This window comes from Scyliorhinus torazame, chromosome 14 (genome assembly GCF_047496885.1).
Source record: "Scyliorhinus torazame isolate Kashiwa2021f chromosome 14, sScyTor2.1, whole genome shotgun sequence".
Lineage (NCBI taxonomy): Eukaryota > Metazoa > Chordata > Chondrichthyes > Carcharhiniformes > Scyliorhinidae > Scyliorhinus > Scyliorhinus torazame.
This window is the reverse complement of record NC_092720.1, coordinates 125,445,074-125,465,902: the sequence shown is the minus strand read 5'-3', so window position 1 is coordinate 125,465,902 and position 20,829 is coordinate 125,445,074. Positions and strand designations below refer to the sequence as shown.

At 51.8% G+C, this 20,829-nt stretch overlaps 1 protein-coding gene across 32 annotated transcripts in view; it reads left to right on the top strand.

The window, feature by feature from the left end:
• kif1aa (kinesin family member 1Aa) overlaps nucleotides 1-20,829 on the top strand; it is a 511,250-nt gene that overhangs the window by 186,381 nt on the left and 304,040 nt on the right. For all 32 annotated transcript variants that reach the window (XM_072474808.1, XM_072474806.1, XM_072474807.1 and 29 more), the window contains exons 5-8: nucleotides 4,491-4,556; nucleotides 5,415-5,593; nucleotides 8,149-8,260; nucleotides 10,424-10,501. In XM_072474808.1, coding sequence (XP_072330909.1) covers nucleotides 4,491-4,556; nucleotides 5,415-5,593; nucleotides 8,149-8,260; nucleotides 10,424-10,501 — 435 coding nt within the window. The remainder of the gene's footprint in view (nucleotides 1-4,490; nucleotides 4,557-5,414; nucleotides 5,594-8,148; nucleotides 8,261-10,423; nucleotides 10,502-20,829) is intronic.

Here is a 20,829-nt window from a genome sequence, read left to right as displayed (position 1 = left end):
TCATCACCTTGTACACCTCTATCGAGTCACCTCTCTGCCTTCTTTGCTCCAGTGAGAAAAGCCCTAGCTCCCTCAACCTTTCTTCATAAGACATGCCCTCCAGTCCAGGCAGCATCCTGGTAAATCTCCTCAGTACCCTCTCCAAAGCATTCACATCCTTCCTATAATGAGGCGACCAGAACTGGACACAATATTCCAAGTGTGGTCCAACTAGAGTTTTATAAAGCTGCAGCAAAACCTCACGGCTCTTAAACTCAATCCCCCTGTTAACGAAAGCCAACACACCACACGCCTTCTTAACAACCCTATGAACCTGGGTAGCAACTTTGAGGGATCTATGTACGTGTACCCCAAGATCCCTCTGTTCCTCCACACTTCCAAGAATCCTGCCTTTAACTCTGTATTCAGCATTCAAATTCGACCTTCCAAAATGAATCACTTCACATTTATCAAGGTTGAACTCCATCTGCCACTTCTCAGCCCAGCTCTGCATCCTGTCAATGTCCTGCTGTAACCTGCAACAACCCTCAACAATATCTACAACTACACCAACCTTCGGGTCATCGGCAAACTTACTAACCCATCCTTCCACTTCCTCATCCAAGTCATTTATAAAAACCACAAAGAGCAGAGGTCCCAGAACAGATCCTTGCGCGACACCACTGGTCACCGACCTCCAGCCGGAATACTTTCCATCCACTACCACTCGCTGTCTTCTTTCGGCCAGCCAGTTCTATATCCAGACAGCCAAATTTCCCTGTATCCCATGCCCCCTAACTTTCTGAATGAGCCTACCATGGGGAACCTTATCAAATGCCTTACTGAAATCCATATACACCACAGCCATTGCCCGACCTTCATCAATGTGTCTCGTCACACCCTCAAAGAATTCAATGAGGTTTGTGAGGCATGACCTGCCCCTCACAAAGCCATGCTGACTACCTTTAATCAAATTATGTTTTTCTAAATAATCATAAATCCTATCTCTCAGAATCCTTTCCAATATTTTGCTCACCACAGACGTAAGACTGATGGGTCTATAATTCCCAGGGATTTCACTATTCCCTTTCTTGAACAGGGGAACAACATTCGCCTTCCTCCAATCATCTGGTACTACTCCAGTGGAGACTGAGGACGCAAAGATCATCGCCAACGGCACAGCAATCTCCTCCCTCACTTCCCGAAGTAACCTTGGGTATATCCCGTCAGGCCTAAGGGACTTATCTATCCTGATGCTTTTCAAAATTTTCAGCACATCCCCCTTCTTAATATCAACCTGTTCGAGTCTATTAACCTGGTTCACACTGTTCTCATGGGCAACAAGGTCCCTCTCTCTAGTGAATACTGAATCAAAGTATTCATTTAGGGCCTCCCCCATCTCTTCATAGTCTAGGCCCAAGTTCCCTCCACTATCCCTGATCGGCGATACTCTCACTTTGATCATCCTCTTATTTCTCACATATGTGTAGAACGCCTTGGGGTTTTTCCTAATCCTTCCCACCAGGACTTATGTGTACTCACTGTGTCCTCAGTACAGTCTGTGTACTCATTGTGTCAGTACAGTCTGTGTACTCATTGTGTCCCCAGTACTGTCTGTGTACTCACCCTGTCCTCCAGTAAAGTCTGTATACTCACTCTATCCCCAGTCCAGTTTATATAGTCACCATGTCCCCAGTATTGTTTGTGTATTCTCCATGTCCCTATAACAGTCGGTATATTCTCCATGCCCCCCAGTAAAGTCTGTATACTCACAGTATCCTCAGTACTGACTGTCCTTCAGTACAGTCTGTGTACTCACTGTATCCTCAGTACAGTCTGTGTACTCACTGTATCCCCAGTATAGTCTGAGTACTCACTGTGTCCCCATAACAGTCGGTATACTCTCATTGTCCCCCAGTAAAGTCTGTGTACTCACTGTATCCCCAGTACAGTTTATATAGTCACCATGACCCCAGTACAAGTTGTATACTCTGCATGTCCTCATAAAAGTCGGTATACTCTCCATGTCCCCCAGTACAGTGTGTACTCACCCTGTCCCCCAGTAGAGTCTGTGTACACATCGCGTTCTTCAGTACAGTTTATGTACTCCTGTGCCATAAGTCGGTGTACTCACCCTGTCCCCAGTGCAGTTCACATACTCACCATGTCCTTCAGTACTGTTTGTATAAAACTGTATCCTTCAGTACAGTTTGTATACTGACTGTGTCCCTAGTACAGTTGGTGTACTCACCACGTCCTCCTGTACACTCTGTGTACTCACCGTGTCCTGAAATCATAGAATCATAGAATTTACAGTGCAGAAGGAGGCCATTCAGCACACCTAGTCAGCACTGGCCCTTGGAAAGAACACCCCACGCAAACCCATACCTTCACCCTATCCCCATAACCCAACCAAAACTTTTTGGACACTGAGAGGCAATTTAGCATGGCCAATCCACCTAATCTGCACATCTTTGGACTGTGGGAGGAAACCGGAGCACCCAGAGGAAAACCCACGCAGACACGGGGAGAATGTGCAGACTCCGCACAGACAGTGATCCAAGCGGGAATCGAACCTGGGACCCTGGAGCTGTGAAGAAACTATGTTAACCACTGTGCTACCATGCCACCCTTCTGTGCTACTGTGCCACCCTTGAAGAAGGCTTTGGGGATGTAACTCGGGAGGGATCTGAATAGGAAGGGGAACCTGGGCAGTACGTTCACTTTGATCGTCTGCACTCTCCTCGGCAGCAAGAGTGGGAGTGTGCCCCACCTCTGCAGGTCCCTTTTGACTTCCTCCACTAGATAGTCAGGTTCCATTTGTGGATCCGTGTCCAGTCATGGGCTACTTGGATCCCCAGGTCGCGGAATTTGGTTTGCAGAGGAGCAGCTCATCCGTATAGAATGAAACTCTATGCTCACCGACCCCCCTCTGGATACCACTCCATCCTTTCGCCGCTCTGAGGGCAATTGCTAGTGGCTCGATTGCCAGAGCAAACAGATAGCCGGCACCTCTGTGTTGAGCCTCTGTGCAGCTGGGAGCGCGAAATACAGAATGTATCCCTGTAAATTTTGAATTTGTGTTAATTTCCACCCTTTACAGATATAGTAAAACTGTTTGATTGGAAGCTGGGCAGTTTCTCAAGTATCTGTGTAATCCAATGGCAATTTCCCTTATTTGCTGAAGAATCTAATTGTGAGATACTATTTGTAAATGTGCACCCTGAGCTTGCTTCAGTGTGTGATAACTGATGATAAGTTTGGTTTGATATTTAACAGTTTCCCCGGAGCAGGCCACAGGTATTCTCCCAGGTGAGTTCAGTGCTGGAAAGCTCTTGAGCACCGCCTGCTGTTGCTGTTGAGTGCTCCCACATTGAAACCTCTTTCATCAGGATCCACTTCATCCCAACAGGAGATATAAATCCCACGAGGGACTGGTGCTGCTGTATTTGGGCCAGTTCAAGGAGAAGAGCAGTGAGGCTGTTAAATAGCAGACACCTTCCTGGATGCCACGGCCTGACGTTGGCCACATTGAAAATGATCCAACCTTGAAACGTCTGCTTCAAATACAGTTACTGTGTCATCTCCCATGATAGCCTTCCCCTCCACTCATTCCCATTTGGGAGGCACATTTATTGAGAACCCATTTGTCCAATCCCATCAGGGAATAGATTGTTGAAATTGACAAAAGGTGTGTAAAGTCAGAATGTTATGACACAACAATATTTACTGGGCAAATCACCATGAGTGTTTGTAACTGGAAGCAAAGTGGATAAGTATGAGGTGGCAATGGTGAAAAGAAAATGGATTTTAGGTAATGGAGATAATCCCCCAACACCCAGAGCAGCAAAGAGGTTCCATGTTTGCATAGCTCAGTCTTGGGGGAAGAGGCCTTCGCCTGCTATGAATTCTGGGTCAAGAACTCCCTATGGGATCTGCACCAACCTCAACTGAGATGAGATTCCGCCTCCAGGATGTTGCATTTAGGTGGCGATCATTGGATTAAATTTCCTGTCGGACTGTACCCCTTCTTCACCCCGCCAAGGACAGCCAATTGCTCATGGCAGAGAGCTGCGGCTCCCTGGAATGCAGTCAGGCATTGGGAAGTTGGGGGGGGGGGGGGAAGTTGGTATGTCTCGGCATTTGGAATGGAGCCTCTAAATAGGGGGAGAAATATAAACTGGGAAAAGCGATGTGAGGAGAGAAGGAGAAAGGGAAGAGAGGGTGATAATAAGAGTCTGGAGATGGGGGTTCCTGGGATGGACGCCATCATTCTCCACAGAGCCAGGAGCAGCAGCAACAAAGAGTGAGAGCAGCTCTGAGAGAGGAAGGACCTCTGCAGGGTATTCGTTTCTCCGGTTTTTTAATGCACAAAATAATCATATTGAAAATAAGAACACCTGCGAATAAAGAACATCTGATACCTCTCAAGTGCCCCGAATTTGCTGGGTCCACTGCAGTTACAGGTGATATATTCTGATATTTGCTCTTTTATCTTTCTCTTTCCCCAGCTATGTGAAGATCTTTTTGCCCGAATTAATGACAATGCAAATGCCAACCTCTCGTACTCGGTGGAGGTAAGAGTGAAGTTGTCCATCCCAAATTTCTCCTCATCCTGACACTTGGCTGTGACTACTTACTGTGCACATTCAGGGCAAGGACGCCCCATCTTGCGTCATTAAATTTATTCTTAAAAAGATCTCATGTGGGAATGTCGGTGGCAAAATAGTTGTTCACTCTCAGGGCCTGAGTACGTATGCTATACAGTCAGGTGGGCATTTTCTCTCTTGGAAAGCGCTCATTTAACCTATTCTGTTTCTAATGGGCATGGCCTACAAACCAAAACTGTCCCATAATCCAATGCCAGTTGGCTAAGCCATTCAGATAGGTCTAACAATGATGTGGTGAATGGAAAAGATATCACATTGATAGCGAGTGCTGTTCAGCAATTGGAGCAGAGACATGTTGTTGATGATTGAGCTCCACTCGGCATTGCGCTGACCCTGAACCAGGAGTACAGGCGTGTGTCCTGTCAACGTTGGGGGGGGCCTGAATGAATCTTATGATTAGTTATTTAGATGTTTCAAGGTACATTAATAGCTGACAATGAGTTAACATACTGAGTTTTCACCCGAGTTTTGTCAAATTCTGGTTCAAGTTGCAGTTCTCCAGCAGGTCTGGGTGTAGGCATGCTCAGTGTCTCTGCAGACAGGGCAAATGGGGAAAATTTGTTTTTTCTCTAAACGAGGGAGTTGGGCATCTCACCTTCCTAAAACAAACATTACGCAAAATCGTGCAATGGAAGGGTTCATCAAGTGAGGGGACATTCACTGAACGAGGGTGGACGAGAGAACCCTGTTTCCCCAGCTGACGATGGTCGCCATGGGTCTGGTGTTTTGTTCTTTTGTGTGTGACCTTCCTGCTGTGTTCCCCAGGTCAGTTACATGGAGATTTACTGTGAGCGCGTACGAGACCTCCTGAACCCCAAGACCAAAGGGAACCTTCGTGTTCGGGAACACCCCATCCTTGGCCCCTACGTGGAGGATCTCTCCAAACTCGCTGTCACCTCCTTCAATGACATATCGGACCTCATGGACTCAGGCAACAAGGCCAGGTATGAGGAACGGGATATCTCTTTCCTTGGGGAACATTGGAATTATCGGACAAATAAAGACCAAGGTCACCATCAACCATTCTGGTAGTTGCACAATACGGCAAAAATGGAATTCTTGATGAAACTAGGAAGTAGTCTTCATTAGTTAGTCGATAACAAACCCATACATGGGGCAAGGAAATCTACTGGTGGCGCCTTTTAAAAAAATCAATTTACGGGATGTGGATGTCGCTGGCTAGGCCAGCATTTACTGCCCATCCCTATTTTGGGAACCAGGGACGTCATTCTCCGACCCCCCGCCGGGTTGGAGAATCGCCGGGGGCTGCCGTGAATCCCGCCCCTGCCGGTTGCCGAAGTCTCCGGCACCGGATATTCGACGGGGGCGGGAATCGGGCCGCGCCGGTTGGCGGGCCCCCCCGCTCGATTCTCCGGCCCGGATGGGCCGAAGTCCCGCCGATAAATTGCCTGTCCCACCGGCGTGGATTAAACCACCTTTTGAACGGCGGGACAAGGCGGCGTGGGCGGGCTCCGGGGTCCTGGGGGGGGGCGCGGGGCGATCTGGCCCCGGGGGGTGCCCCCACGGTGGCCTGGCCCGCGATCATGGCCCACCGATCCGCGGGCGGGCCTGTGCCATGGGGGCACTCTTTCCTTCCGCCTCCGCCAGCGGAAAAGACTCCCTCCACTGCGTATGTGTGGGAAACTGTCAGCGGCCGCTGACGCTCCCGCGCATGCGCCGCCCGGGGATGTCATTTCCGCGCCAGCTGGCGGGGCAACACAGGCCGTTTCCGCCAGCTGGCGGGGCGGAAATTCCTCCGGCGTCGGCCTAGCCCCTTAATGTTGGGGCTCGGCCCCCAAAGCTGCGGAGCATTCCGCACCTTTGGGGCGGCGCGATGCCCGTCTGATTGGTGCCGTTTTTTCGCCAGTCGGCGGACATCGCGCCGTTTCGGGAGAATTTCGCCCCAGGTTCCTTCCATGCTTGCTACACTTACCATGGCTTAAATTGCTCAGAGACTCATCTTAAAATGTTATTTAAAAAAATAAATCTCTCTAATTTACATCTAATCATTTCATCTCGCCATCACCTTCTCGAGGGCAATTGGGGTTGGGCAATAAGTACTGACCTAGTCAGAGACCCCCACATCCCATGAATGAATAAAAAACATATATTGTTTTCACAAGGGGGCTTGTCGCGTAGATTGACCACTTACTGAAAGATTATCCCCCGACTAGTGAGTATAGCCCCTACTGTCACTATTGCCTCCACCTTTGGGGACTATTGCTCCTGTTGTCTCAAATTTCAAACAAATTACTCCCGAGCGTGAGTGACAGAGGGAGAACTGTTACTTCACAATAACCTGTCAAGTTAAAGTTCTGACCTAACTCCAGTGATGTCAGTATCTGATTGGAAGGCAGATATGAGACCTCAAAATGCCAGTAAAAGTCAATAAAATGTGTTACCGATCCCAGCCCAGACATAAACAGTGGCTAAGATACTGGACCGAAATCCCAATATTTTAGTTTATTTTAAGACTGTGCGGAAAGACTGAATCGCTCCAGGAGTAATTGCATGAAAAAATAGTGCTTTGGTGTTTCTAAAGCAAAACTTTATTATAAATACAATATTAAACTTTTAACTTCACACCCAAAAAGAACAGCTTCCAATTACTCCTTAACACAACTATACATTAAACAACAAGAAGAGAAACATACAGCTCTTAATCCAGCTTAAAATTAGCAGGGCATAGAGGAATGCTTATGGTACAGAACAGATTTTGGCTCGAGTTAGAATCCCTTCAGACTCTGGCTGAATATCTTCAACCTTCATACTCTGGCTGAATATCTTCAACCGGGTTTTTTTCAGCCTCTTCTTTGTCTTCAAACAAGACTTCTCTGCTGTTAAAATATTGTAACGTTTTGTTCTAAACTCTTCTCCTGAGAAAGAAAACTACCTTCACTTGTGGTCTCAAGAAAAACAGAAGGGTTGCCAGATGAGAGATCAGAGTTCACTTCCAAAAGTCTTCCTCCAAAAGCCCTGTCTCTCTAACAGCTTTCTCCAAAACTGCTTCTCTCCATAGCTTCTCAAAACTCACCCCCTCTCTGCCTTTCTGGGCTCTTTCCAGCAATGACTTCATCTCACCAAGCTAAAAAACAAATTACCTCTGCAGGCTGCAAATGCATATTAACTTCCAGGGACTTCCCCGGGCAAATCATTATGCAATAACCCAGACTGAAAACACATTCCTGTGGCAATTTCACCTACTGGCTGCTAGAAGCTCCCAAGCCTGTACAAAACAAAATCCTTTTTAAAACCATGACCACTGCAGCGAAACACGCTGTATCCCCAGGCTTTTAACTCTGAACTTGTCCCGTTATTTAGAAGCCAATATTCCTAAAATCCTCCGATCGTCACAAATGAGTACTAACTTTGAATCTGCTGATAGATGAGGATGAAAGAATTAGCAATTTAGGTATAAGCGCAAGTATGATGCAACTCTGCGAAGGAGTGAATGTGAATAAGAGAGAGTTCACACTCAGATTGTTTTCTCTCTCCTCAGAACGGTGGCTGCCACGAACATGAATGAGACAAGCAGTCGATCTCACGCTGTGTTCAACATTATCTTCACACAGAAAGCACATGACTCCACACCAGAAACATCTTCTGAGAAGGTAAAAGGGAATGAGTGGACTGGAAGCGGTGGGTGGGGGGGATTGACATTGTCCACTCAAATCCAGCCCAGCTCGATAATCCTTCAGGTAGTTTGCATACCTTTCCACTTTGCTTATTGGGCTTCCACCAAAACAGAAGAGCTATGAGCAGAGGTAGGCCAAGGCTCAAGGCTTGGCCCTGTCATTGAATAAGATCATGGCTGATCTGATTGTGCACTTTACTTTCCTGCCTGCCCCTCACAGCCCCTGACTCACTTCCTTGCACATCAAAAATCTGTCTTGCCTCTGCTCCACCATTGGCAGTCATTTCTTCCTAAACCTATCCATCTCTCTCTCCATCTTTCTCTCTCTCTCTCCATCTCTCTCTCTATCTTTTTCTCCCTTTCTATCGCTCTCTAAATCTCTTTCTCCATTTCTCTCTGTCTCTCTCTCCATCTCATTCTCTCCATCTCACTCTCTCCATCTCTCTCATGAATCATAGAATCCCTACAGTGCAGTAGGAGGCCAATCGGCCCATCAAGTCTACACTGACCCTCCAAAAGAACAGTCTGACCATGTCCATGCCACCGCCCATCCCACCTCATCCCGGTAACCTTACCTGCACATCCCTGGAAACTAAGGGAAAATTTAGCATGTCCAATCCACCTAACCTGCACACATTTGGACTGTGGGAGTAAACCGGAGCATCCGGAGGAAACCCACGCAGACATAGGGAGAATGTACAAACTCCACAGTCACCCAAGGCTGGAATTGAACCTGGGACCCTGATGCTATGAGGTAGCAGTGCTAATCTCCATGTTCTCTCTCGACTATTCTCTTTCCATCTCTCTCTCTCTCTCTCTCCATTCCTCTCTACCTCCCTCTCTCTATTCCTCTCTCTCTCCATTTATCTCTCTCTCTCTCTCTCCATCCCTCTCTCACTCGCTACATCTCCCTCCGTCAGGGTGGCACGGTGGCGCAGTGGTTGCCGGAGTCCCAGGTTCGATCCTGGTCCTGAGTCACTGTCCGTGTGGAGTTTGCACATTCTCCCCGTGTCTGCTTGGGTCTCACCCCCACAACCCACAAGATGTGCAGGGTAGGTAGATCGGCCACGCTAAATTGCCCCTTAATTGGAGAAAAAAAAAATTGGATTCTCTAAATTTATTTTTAAAAATCTCCTTCTATCTCTCCATCTCTCTCTCTCTGTCCTTGTTTAAGAACCTCCTTGAATGCTACCTGTTTGACCATGATTTTAATCACCTGTCCTCATACCTCCCTCCATAGTTTGGCGAGTTTTTTTTCCTGGTTTATGTCTCTGTGACGCACTTTGGAATACACTGTGCTGTCTTACTACCTCTGAGGTGCTATATAAATGCAGCTTATTAGCAACTTGAAGTGACTCTCCAGGCTTGTGTCTAAAGGTCACTGCAGCAGGATTTGTGCAGTCAGGTAATTCCAGATTAACATAGAAATGGAGGAGTGATATTCCCAGGAATGAGAGATTATAGTTGGAAAGAAATGTTGGGAAAATTGATTCCTACTTTCATTGGAATAGCGAAGGTTGTTATCTAACAAACCTTTTCAAAATCATGGAGGATTTTGAATGAGCAGTTAGTGAGAAAGGTTCAGCGCTGGGTGAGTTTATATTAGGGAAGGTGCACACTGAGAGCTCACACCAGAGGAATGAAGGAAGAACTTAGGAGAAATGGTTTAAAAGGAGAATTAATAGATCATATAGCACCTGTAACATAATAGAATGTCCCAAGGTGCTTCACAGAGGCACTCTAAAACAAAACACAACACCGAGATATATAAGGACAAGGTGGACAAGAAAGACCTTTGTGTTATGGCTGCCCTCCGCCTGTCACACAACCAGCTCCCATTCTGTGATTATGCAGATTCTGCTAGGTTTGTTCTTCATAGATAGTTTTGTCTGGCCTCAGGTTGCACTTTATAAAGCATCAAATCCATCTCTCAGCCTTGACACAGAGACTTCCCCTGTTCCAGGGTGATACGTTATCATCTAGAGATATGAGACAGTGGTGCATCTTCGACAGAATTTACAGTGCAGAGGAAACAGAGTGGAGAGTTGTAGCGAGGTTCAAAATCGGGGAAGAGAATTAAAATCAGGAAATTTTATCTGACATCTCATGAAATGTTTTGTTTCTAATTTTTTTTCTGTAGGTCAGTAAAATCAGTTTGGTCGATCTTGCTGGAAGTGAAAGGGCAGATTCCACAGGAGCAAAGGGAACACGATTAAAGGTGAGAACCTGTATCCATTCAGTTATTCTTTCATCCATCTCATCATCCCCCATCTGTCTATCAAACCTTTGCCTACCCTAGCCTTCCAGCCATCCAGACCTTGCTTTGTTCACCCATTCATCCACTTGCCTTTTCCTGAAACCCCCCCCCCCCCCCCCCGCCCCCCAGGTTGCTGCTGCTGCTGACCTCCACCTAACGTTCTGTGAGAAAGTCAAGGAACGGTTGCCACCGCCCGGAGAACTCCTGCAAGGACCCTCGCAAGGCAAACTTTATCTTCTCCAACCTAAGAAACCCCGCTATGTAGTTGACCCAGCCTCTACGCTTGGGGGCTTCGCGTCCCTCCACATTAACAAGAGCCTTCTCCAGGCTACCATGGAGGCAAAGGCCAGAACTCCGGCCTCTTTCGACTCCTGCACTCCCGGATCATCCGTGCCCCCAAATATCGCTATCCTCCAGCTCGGTTTTACCCGAGTATCCGAGACCTTGGACATAGCCTTTGCGAAGCCTTTCTAAAATTCCGTAAGCTCCGGGCATGCCCAAAACATATGGATGTGGTTTGCTGGGCTCCCTGAACACCTCACACACCTGTCCTCCACCCCAAAAAACTTACTCATCCTCGCTCCTGTCATATGTGCCCGGTGCACCACTTTAAACTGGATCAGGCTGAGCCTGGCGCAAGATGAGGAGGAATTGACCCTGCCCAGGGCGTCAGCCCACAGGCCCTCATCCAGCTCCTCACCCAGCTCCTCCTCCCACTTGCCCTTCAGCTCCTCCACCGAAGCTTCCTCCGCCTCCTGCAGCTCCTGATATATCTCCAATATGTTACCCTCCCCGACCCACCCCCCCGAAACCACCATGTCCTGTATCCTTCGGGCAGGCAGCAGCGGGAATTCCCCCACCTGCTTTTTCACGCACGCCCGAACCTGCAAATACCTAAAGGCATTTCCCGGAGGTAACCCAAATTTCTCCTCCAGCGCCCTCAGACTGGCAAAAGTCCCATCGATGAATAAATCCCCCATCCTTTTAATTCCCGCCCGGTGCCAGCTTAGGAACCCACCATCTATCCTACCTGGAACGCACCTATGGTTGTCCTGTGTCGGAGCCCAGACTGAGGCCTCTACCTCCCCCCTATGCCGTTTCCACTGCCCCCAAATCCTCAATGTCGCCGCTCGTGGTATTCCACGTCGGTGGAAGCGGCAACGGTGCCGTCACCAGTGCCCCCAGGCTAGTACCTATACAGGACACCGCCTCTAACCTTTTCCACACCTCCCCCTCTCCCTCCATTACCCACTTCCCCCCCGACTGCGCTCCAAGAACAGCCTCTTAACCCTCGGGGTCTTATTTGCCCACACAAATCCCATAATGCTCCTGTTTACCCGCTTTGGCCTTGGTGATGAGAATGGGCAGGCATTGGAACACAAACAGGAACCTGGGCAGGACCGTCATCTTTTTAAAAAAAAAATTTTTATTGAGGTTTTCACAAAATATCAACAACAGAATGAAAAAGGAACCCAATAGAATAAAATACAGAACAAGATAAAACAACCCCCGTGCCCCCCTCCCCCCTATACAGCTGATTTAGTACACTGGGCTAAATCGCTGACTTTGAAAACAGACCAAAGCAGGCCAGCAGCACGGTTTTATTCCCTTACCAGCCTCCCCGAATAGGCGCCAGAATGTGGTGACTAGGGGCTATTCACAGTAACTTCATTTGAAGCCTACTTGTGACAATAAGTGATTTTCATTTTCATAATGAATTAACACAAAGCAAACATAGCAAATATATACACCCCCTCAGATCCCCCAGTTTAAACAAACAAAAATAAAATAGACCCCCACCCTCCCCCCCGGGTTGCTGCTGCTGACCATTGTCGACCGTTCTGTCAGGAAGTCCAAGAATGGTTGCCACCGCCTGAAGAACCCTTGCACCGATCCCCTTAAGGCGAATTTCACCCTCTCCAATTTAATAAACTCCGCCATATCGTTGATCCAGGATTCCACGCTTGTGGGCCTCGCATCCTTCCACTGAAGAAGAATCCTTCACCGGGCTACCAGGGACGCAAAGGCCAGAATACCGGCCTCTTTCGCCTCCTGCACTCCCGGCTCCCCTGTAACCCCAAATATTGCGAGCCCCCAGCCTACCACCCTCAACACCGTCCTCGCTACGCCCTTCCAAAATTCCTCCAGCGCTGGGCATGCCCAGAACATATGGGTGTGATTTGCTGGGCTCCTTGAGCACCTAACACACCTGTCCTCACCCCCAAAAAAATGGCTCATCCTTGTCCCGGTCATGTGTGCCCTGTGCAGCACCTTAAACTGTATGAGGCTGAGCCTCGCGCACGATGAGGAAGAGTTCACCCTCCCAAGGGCATCTGCCCACGTCCCCTCCTCGATCTCCTCTCCCAACTCCTCCTCCCACTTACCTTTCAGCTCCTCCAGCGAGGCCTCCTCCTCCTCCTGCATCACCTGGTAAGTTTCTGAGATCTTTCCCTCTCCAACCCACACCCCCGAGAGCACCCTGTCCTGTACTGTGCGTGGCAGCAGCCGCGGGAATTCCACCACCTGCAGTCTGGCAAACGCCCTTGCCTGTAAGTACCTGAAGGTGTTCCCCGGAGGGAGCCCATACTTCTTCTCCAGCTCACCCAGGCTCGCGAACTTCCCATCCACAAACAGGTCCCCCAATCTTCGTATCCCTGCCCTGTGCCACCCCAAAAACCCTCCATCTATTCTCCCGGGACAAACTAGTGGTTCCCCCGTATTGGGGTCCACACCGAGGCCCCCACTTGCCCCCTGTGCTGCCTCCACTGCCCCCAGATTTTGAGGGTAGCCACCACTACCGGGCCCGTGGTATACCTCATTGGAGGGAGCGGCAGCGGCGCCGTTGCCAGCACCTCCAGACTCATACCCTCACAAGATGCCATCTCCAGCCTCTTCCATGCAGCCCCCTCCTCCTCCATCACCCACTTGCGCACCATCACCGCATTGGTGGCCCAGTTGTACCCACAGAGGTTGGGCAGTGCCAGCACCCCCCCCCCATCCCTACTCCGCTCCAGGAACACCCTTCTCATCCTCGGAGTCCCTCGCGCCCACACAAACCCCCGTTATGCTCCTGTTGACCCGCCTAAAGAAGGCCTTCGGGATAAAAATGGGGAGGCACTGGAACAGGAACAGAAACCTTGGGAGCACCGTCATCTTAACTGACTGCACCCTACCCGCCAGGGACAGCGGCAACGCGTCCCACCTCTTGAACTCCTCCTCCATTTGCTCCACCAGCCTCGTGAAATTAAGTCTATGCAGGGCCCCCCAGCTCCTGGCCACCTGGACCCCAAACACCTGAAGCTCCTCTCCGCCCTTTTTAGTGGGAGCTCGCCAATCCCCCCCTCCTGGTCCCCTGGGTGAACCACGAACAACTCGCTCTTCCCCATGTTGAGCTTGTACCCTGAGAAATCCCCGAACTCCCTGAGGATCCTCATTACCTCTGGCATTCCCCCACCGGGTCCGCCACATATAGCAGCAGGTCGTCCGCATAGAGCGACACCCTATGCTCCTCCCCACCCAGCACCAACCACCTCCAGTTCCTCGACTCCCTCAGTGCCATAGCCAGGGGTTCAATCGCCAGTGTGAAGATTTGGGGGACAGGGGACACCCCTGCCTAACCCACCTGGCAAACCCCTCCCCAAACCCGAACCTCTTCAGCACCTCCCACAAGTACCCCCACTCTACCCTATCAAAGGTCTTCTCAGCGTCCATCGCCACCACTGTATCCGCCTCCCCCTCCCTCGCCGGCATCAGAATAACATTCAGGAGCCTCCGCACATTCGCATTCAACTGCCTCCCCTTCACGAACCCCGTCTGGTCTTCGTGGATGATCTGCGGCACACAATCCTCAATCCTCATGGCTAAGACCTTCGCCAACACCTTGGCATCTACGTTTAACAACGAAATCGGCCTGTAAGACCCACACTGCAGGGGATCCTTGTCCCGCTTCAGGATCAAGGGATCAGTGCCCGGGACATCGTCGGGGGCGAAGCCCCCCCCTCCCTTGCCTCATTGAAGGTCCTAACTAGCACCGGGCCCCACAGGTCCGTATATTTCTTGTAGAATTCGACCGGGAAACTGTCCGGCCCCGGTGCCTTCCCCGCCTGCATGCTCCCTATCCCTTTGGCCAGCTCCTCCAGCCCAATCGGGGCCCCCAATCCCACCACGAGTCCGTCCTCCACCTTCGGAAACCTCAATTGGTCCAGAAAGCGGACCCTGCCTCCCTGCTCCAGTGGAGGCTCGGACCGATACAGTTCCTCATAAAAATCCCTGAAGCCCCCATTAATGCCAACCCCTCTCCGCACCACACTCCCTCCCCTATCCTTAACTCCCGCGATCTCCCTAGCTGCGTCCCGCTTCCGAAGCTGATGCGCCAGCATCCGACTTGCCTTATGAGGAACTTTATCTTGTGGGCCCTAATGGAGATCAGCTCTCCCCTAACCACCGCCTTCAGCGCCTCCCATACCATCCCCACTCGGACCTCCCAGTTATCGTTGGCCTCCAGGTATCTCTCTATGCTTCCTCGGACCCGCTCACTCACCTCCTCGTCCGCCAACAGCCCCACCTCCATGCGCCACAACGGGCGCTGGTCCCTCTCCTCCCCCAGCTCTAGGTCTACCCAATGCGGGGCGTCATCAGAAATGGCTATCGCCGAGTACTCTGTATCCTCTACTCTCGCTATCAGCGCCCTACTCATAATAAAAAAGTCGATCCGGGAAATAAGCCTTATGAACATGCGAGAAGAATGAAAATTCCCTAGCCCCCGGCCTTGCAAATCTCCAAGGGTCCAGCCCTCCCATCTGGTCCATAAACCCCCTCAGCACTTTAGCCGCAGTCGGCTTGCTACCCGTCCCAGACATGGAGCGATCCAGTGCCGGATCCAACACCGTGTTAAAGTCCCCCCCCCATTATCAGGCCCCCTGCTTCCAAGTCCGGGATCCGACCCAACATGCGCCGCATAAAACCCGCAATCGTCCCAGTTCGGGGCGTACACGTTGACCAGCACCACCCTCTCCCCTTGCAGCTTACCATTTACCATTACGTACCCGCCGCCATTGTCTGTCACAATGCTCGACGCCTCGAACGACACCCTCTATCCCACCAAGATCGCCACCCCCCGATTTTTGGCATCCAGCCCCGAATGAAACACCTGACCTACCCACCCCTTCCTCAATCTTACCTGGTCTGCCACCTTCAAATGTGTCTCCTGGAGCATGACCACATCCGCCTTCAGCCCCTTCAGGTGCGCGAACACCCGGGCCCACTTGACCGGCCCGTTCAGTCCCTTTACATTCCAGGTTATCCGCTGAATCAGGGGGCTACCTATGCCCTCCCCCCTGCCGACTAGCCATAACCCCTCCTCGGCCAGCCACGCGCCCGCACCCCACGCCCGGCCCGTTCCCGCAAGTCAGCTGACTCCTGCTGACCCCGGCTACTCCCTCCTCTCCTTAAACTCCTCCCATTGTGGGACATACCCTCCTCCTCTATTACCCATCAGCAGGCTCTCTGCCTCCCCCTTCCATCCCAAGTGCGGGAAACAACCCTCGCTTCCCCACCCCGGCCCCGGCCCCGCCCCGTCCAGCCTTCAGTGCGGGAAAAAGCCCGCGCTTTCCACCTGCCCGGCCCCACCACCTCTGACGCAGCTCCTTTTACAGGCCCAGTCCCCTCACCCCCGACTCGGGCCTCCCCCTCCTCCACGGGGCCCCATCACCACTACTGGCCATCCACCCTGTTCCATTTGCTTACCCCCCTCCAAGAGCCCCCCCGACCAACCCAACCAAAACAGTGCCCAACCCGCCCTAACCACCCTCACCGAACCAAAAAGAAACAAGAGCAAAGAACCCACCCTCAAAATGTGACACACCAACAGCAATCCCCGACCACCCATCCCGACCCTCAGTTTGTGTCCAGCTCCTCGGCCTGAACAAAGGCCCACGCCTCCTCCGGAGACTCAAAATAATGGTGCCGGTCCTTGAAGGTGACCCACAGTCGCGCCGGCTGCAGCATGCCAAACTTCACCCCCTTCCTGTGCAGCACCGCCTTCGCCCGGTTGTACCCGGCCCTCTTCTTCGCCACCTCCGCACTCCAGTCCTGGTATATTCGAACCTCCGCGTTCTCCCACCTGCTGCTCCTCTCCTTCTTGGCCCACCTGAGCACACACTCCCGATCAGCGAACCGATGAAACCGCACCAGCACCGCCCGCGGGGGCTCGTTAGCCTTGGGCCTCCTCGCCAGCACTCTATGGGCCCCTTCCAGCTCCATGGGCCCCTGGAAGGACCCCGCTCCCATCAGTGAGTTTAACATGGTGACCACATAGGCCCCCACGTGGCCCAGAATCTGCAAATTCTTCCGCCTCGACTGATTCTCCATCTCCTCGAAACGTTCCTGCCATTTCTTGTGGAGCGCCTCGTGCGCCTCCACCTTTACCGCAAATCCTAAGATCTCATCCTCGTTGTCGGAGATCTTTTGTCGGACCTCGCGGATCGCCACCCCCTGGGCCGTCTGGGTCTCCAGCAGCTTGTCGATTGAAGCCTTCATCGGCTCCAGCAGGTCCGTTTTAATCTCTCTGAGGCAGCGCTGGATACCCTCCTGTTGCTCCTCCGCCCACTGCATCCACGCTGCCTGGTCCCCGCTCGCCGCCATCTTGCTCTTCCCTCGCACCTTCTTTGGGTTCACCACCACGTTTTTAGTCGCCCCACTCCTGGACCAAGCCATACACTGTCGGGGGAATATTGCAATCTTCTTCCCACACTGGGAAATGTCGAAAAAATGCCGTTGGGGGCCCTGAAAAGAACCCAAAAGTTTGTTCCAAGCTGGAGCTGCCGAACGTGCGACTTAGCTTTGCATTGCCACAACCGGAAGTGAGGACCGTATATTAACGGACTGCACCCTACCCGCCAGGGAGAGTGGCACCATGTCCCACCTCCTGAAGTCCTCCTCCATCTCGTCCACCAGCCGTGCCAGATTGAGCTGATGCAAGACCCCCCAACTCTTAGCCACCTGGATACCCAAATACCGAAAACTCCTCTCCACCATCTTGAGTGGTAGCTCCTCCAACCTCTTTTCCTGGCCCCTCGCATGCACCACAAACAGCTCGCTCTTCCCCATGTTGAGCTTATATCCCGAGAAGTCTCCAAACTCCCTAAGGGTCTGCATGACCTCCCCCATCCCCTCCACTGGATCCGCAATGTACAGCAGCAGGTCATCCGCATACAGTGAGACATGGTGCTCCTCCCCCCCCCGAACCAACCCCCTCCAGTTTCTGGACTCCCTCAACGCCATGGCCAGCGGCTCGATCGCCAGGGCAAAGAGCAGAGGGGACAAAGGGCACCCCTGCCTCGTTCCACGGTACAACCTAAAATACCCTGACCACAGCCGGTTCGTCGATACACTCACCACCGGGGCCTGGTACAGCAATTTAACCCACCCTATGAACTCCTCCCCAAACCCAAATCTGCCTAACACCTTCCACAGGTACTCCCACTCCACCCGGTCAAAGGCCTTCTCTGCGTCCATTGCCGCTACCACTTCCGCATCCCCCCCCCCTCCGAGGGCATCATAATCACATTCAGGAGCCTCCGCACATTCGTGTTCAGCTGCCTGCCCTTCACAAACCCCGTCTGGTCCTCATGTATCACTCTCGGGACACAATCCTCAATCCTGGTGGCCAAGATCTTTGCCAACAGCTTGGCATCTACATTGAGGAGCAAAATCGGCCTATCAGAGCCACACTGCAGCGGGTCCTTACTCCGCTTGAGGATAAGCGAGATCAAAGCCTGCGACATCGTCGGGGGAAGGATTCCCTTTTCCTTCGCCTCATTAAAGGTTCTCAGCAACAACGGGCCCAACAGCTCCGAGAACGTCCTGTAGAACTCAACCGGGAACCCATCCAGCCCCGGGGCCTTGCCCGTCTGCATACTCCCCAACCCCTTAACTAGCTCCTCCATCTCGATCGAGGCCCCCAAACCCTCTACCTGCCCCTCCTCCACCCTTGGGAACCTCAGTTGGTCCAGGAACTGCCCCCCCCCCCCTTCCAGGTCTGACTTGTACAACTTACCATAAAAGTCCCTAAAGACCTTGTTTATTTTAGCTGGACTCCGCACCGTGTTCCCCCCTCTAGAACATAGAACATTACAGCGCAGTACAGGCCCTTCGGCCCTCGATGTTGCGCCGACCTGTGAAACCACTCTAAAGCCCATCTACACTATTCTCTTATCGTCCATATGTCGATCCAATGACCATTTGAATGCCCTTCGTGTTGGCGAGTCCACTACTGTTGCAGGCAGGGCATTCCACACCCTTACTACTCTCTGAGTAAAGAACCTACCTCTGACACCTGTCTTATATCTATCTCCCCTCAATTTAAAGCTATGTCCCCTCATGCTAGATATCACCAACCGAGGAAAAAGGTTCTCACTGTCCACCCTATCCAATCCTCTGATCATCTTGTATGCCTCAATTAAGTCACCTCTTAACCTTCTTCTCGCTAACGAAAACAGCCTCAGGTCCCTCAGCCTTTCCTCATAAGATCTTCCCTCCATACCAGGCAACACCCTCTTACCTTCAACTCCCCCTCAGTCAGCACAGCAGCAACCCAGTTCCCCCCCCCCCCCAACTCCCCCGCTCCCCCGGCCAAGCAACTGCTTAACCCCCCCTGCTCGTCCCATTGCACTCCCGTAAGTCAGCTGACTCCTGCTGACCCTGAATCTTCTTCCCACACTGGGAAATGTCGAAAAAATGCCGTTGGGGGCCCTGAAAAGAACCCAAAAGTTTGTTCCAAGCTGGAGCTGCCGAACGTGCGACTTAGCTTTGCATTGCCACAACCGGAAGTGAGGACCGTATATTAACGGACTGCACCCTACCCGCCAGGGAGAGTGGCACCATGTCCCACCTCCTGAAGTCCTCCTCCATCTCGTCCACCAGCCGTGCCAGATTGAGCTGATGCAAGACCCCCCAACTCTTAGCCACCTGGATACCCAAATACCGAAAACTCCTCTCCACCATCTTGAGTGGTAGCTCCTCCAACCTCTTTTCCTGGCCCCTCGCATGCACCACAAACAGCTCGCTCTTCCCCATGTTGAGCTTATATCCCGAGAAGTCTCCAAACTCCCTAAGGGTCTGCATGACCTCCCCCATCCCCTCCACTGGATCCGCAATGTACAGCAGCAGGTCATCCGCATACAGTGAGACATGGTGCTCCTCCCCCCCCCGAACCAACCCCCTCCAGTTTCTGGACTCCCTCAACGCCATGGCCAGCGGCTCGATCGCCAGGGCAAAGAGCAGAGGGGACAAAGGGCACCCCTGCCTCGTTCCACGGTACAACCTAAAATACCCTGACCACAGCCGGTTCGTCGATACACTCACCACCGGGGCCTGGTACAGCAATTTAACCCACCCTATGAACTCCTCCCCAAACCCAAATCTGCCTAACACCTTCCACAGGTACTCCCACTCCACCCGGTCAAAGGCCTTCTCTGCGTCCATTGCCGCTACCACTTCCGCATCCCCCCCCCTCCGAGGGCATCATAATCACATTCAGGAGCCTCCGCACATTCGTGTTCAGCTGCCTGCCCTTCACAAACCCCGTCTGGTCCTCATGTATCACTCTCGGGACACAATCCTCAATCCTGGTGGCCAAGATCTTTGCCAACAGCTTGGCATCTACATTGAGGAGCAAAATCGGCCTATCAGAGCCACACTGCAGCGGGTCCTTACTCCGCTTGAGGATAAGTGAGATCAAAGCCTGCGACATCGTCGGGGGAAGGATTCCCTTTTCCTTCGCCTCATTAAAGGTTCTCAGCAACAACGGGCCCAACAGCTCCGAGAACGTCCTGTAGAACTCAACCGGGAACCCATCCAGCCCCGGGGCCTTGCCCGTCTGCATACTCCCCAACCCCTTAACTAGCTCCTCCATCTCGATCGAGGCCCCCAAACCCTCTACCTGCCCCTCCTCCACCCTTGGGAACCTCAGTTGGTCCAGGAACTGCCCCCCCCCCCTTCCAGGTCTGACTTGTACAACTTACCATAAAAGTCCCTAAAGACCTTGTTTATTTTAGCTGGACTCCGCACCGTGTTCCCCCCTCTAGAACATAGAACATTACAGCGCAGTACAGGCCCTTCGGCCCTCGATGTTGCGCCGACCTGTGAAATCACTCTAAAGCCCATCTACACTATTCTCTTATCGTCCATATGTCGATCCAATGACCATTTGAATGCCCTTCGTGTTGGCGAGTCCACTACTGTTGCAGGCAGGGCATTCCACACCCTTACTACTCTCTGAGTAAAGAACC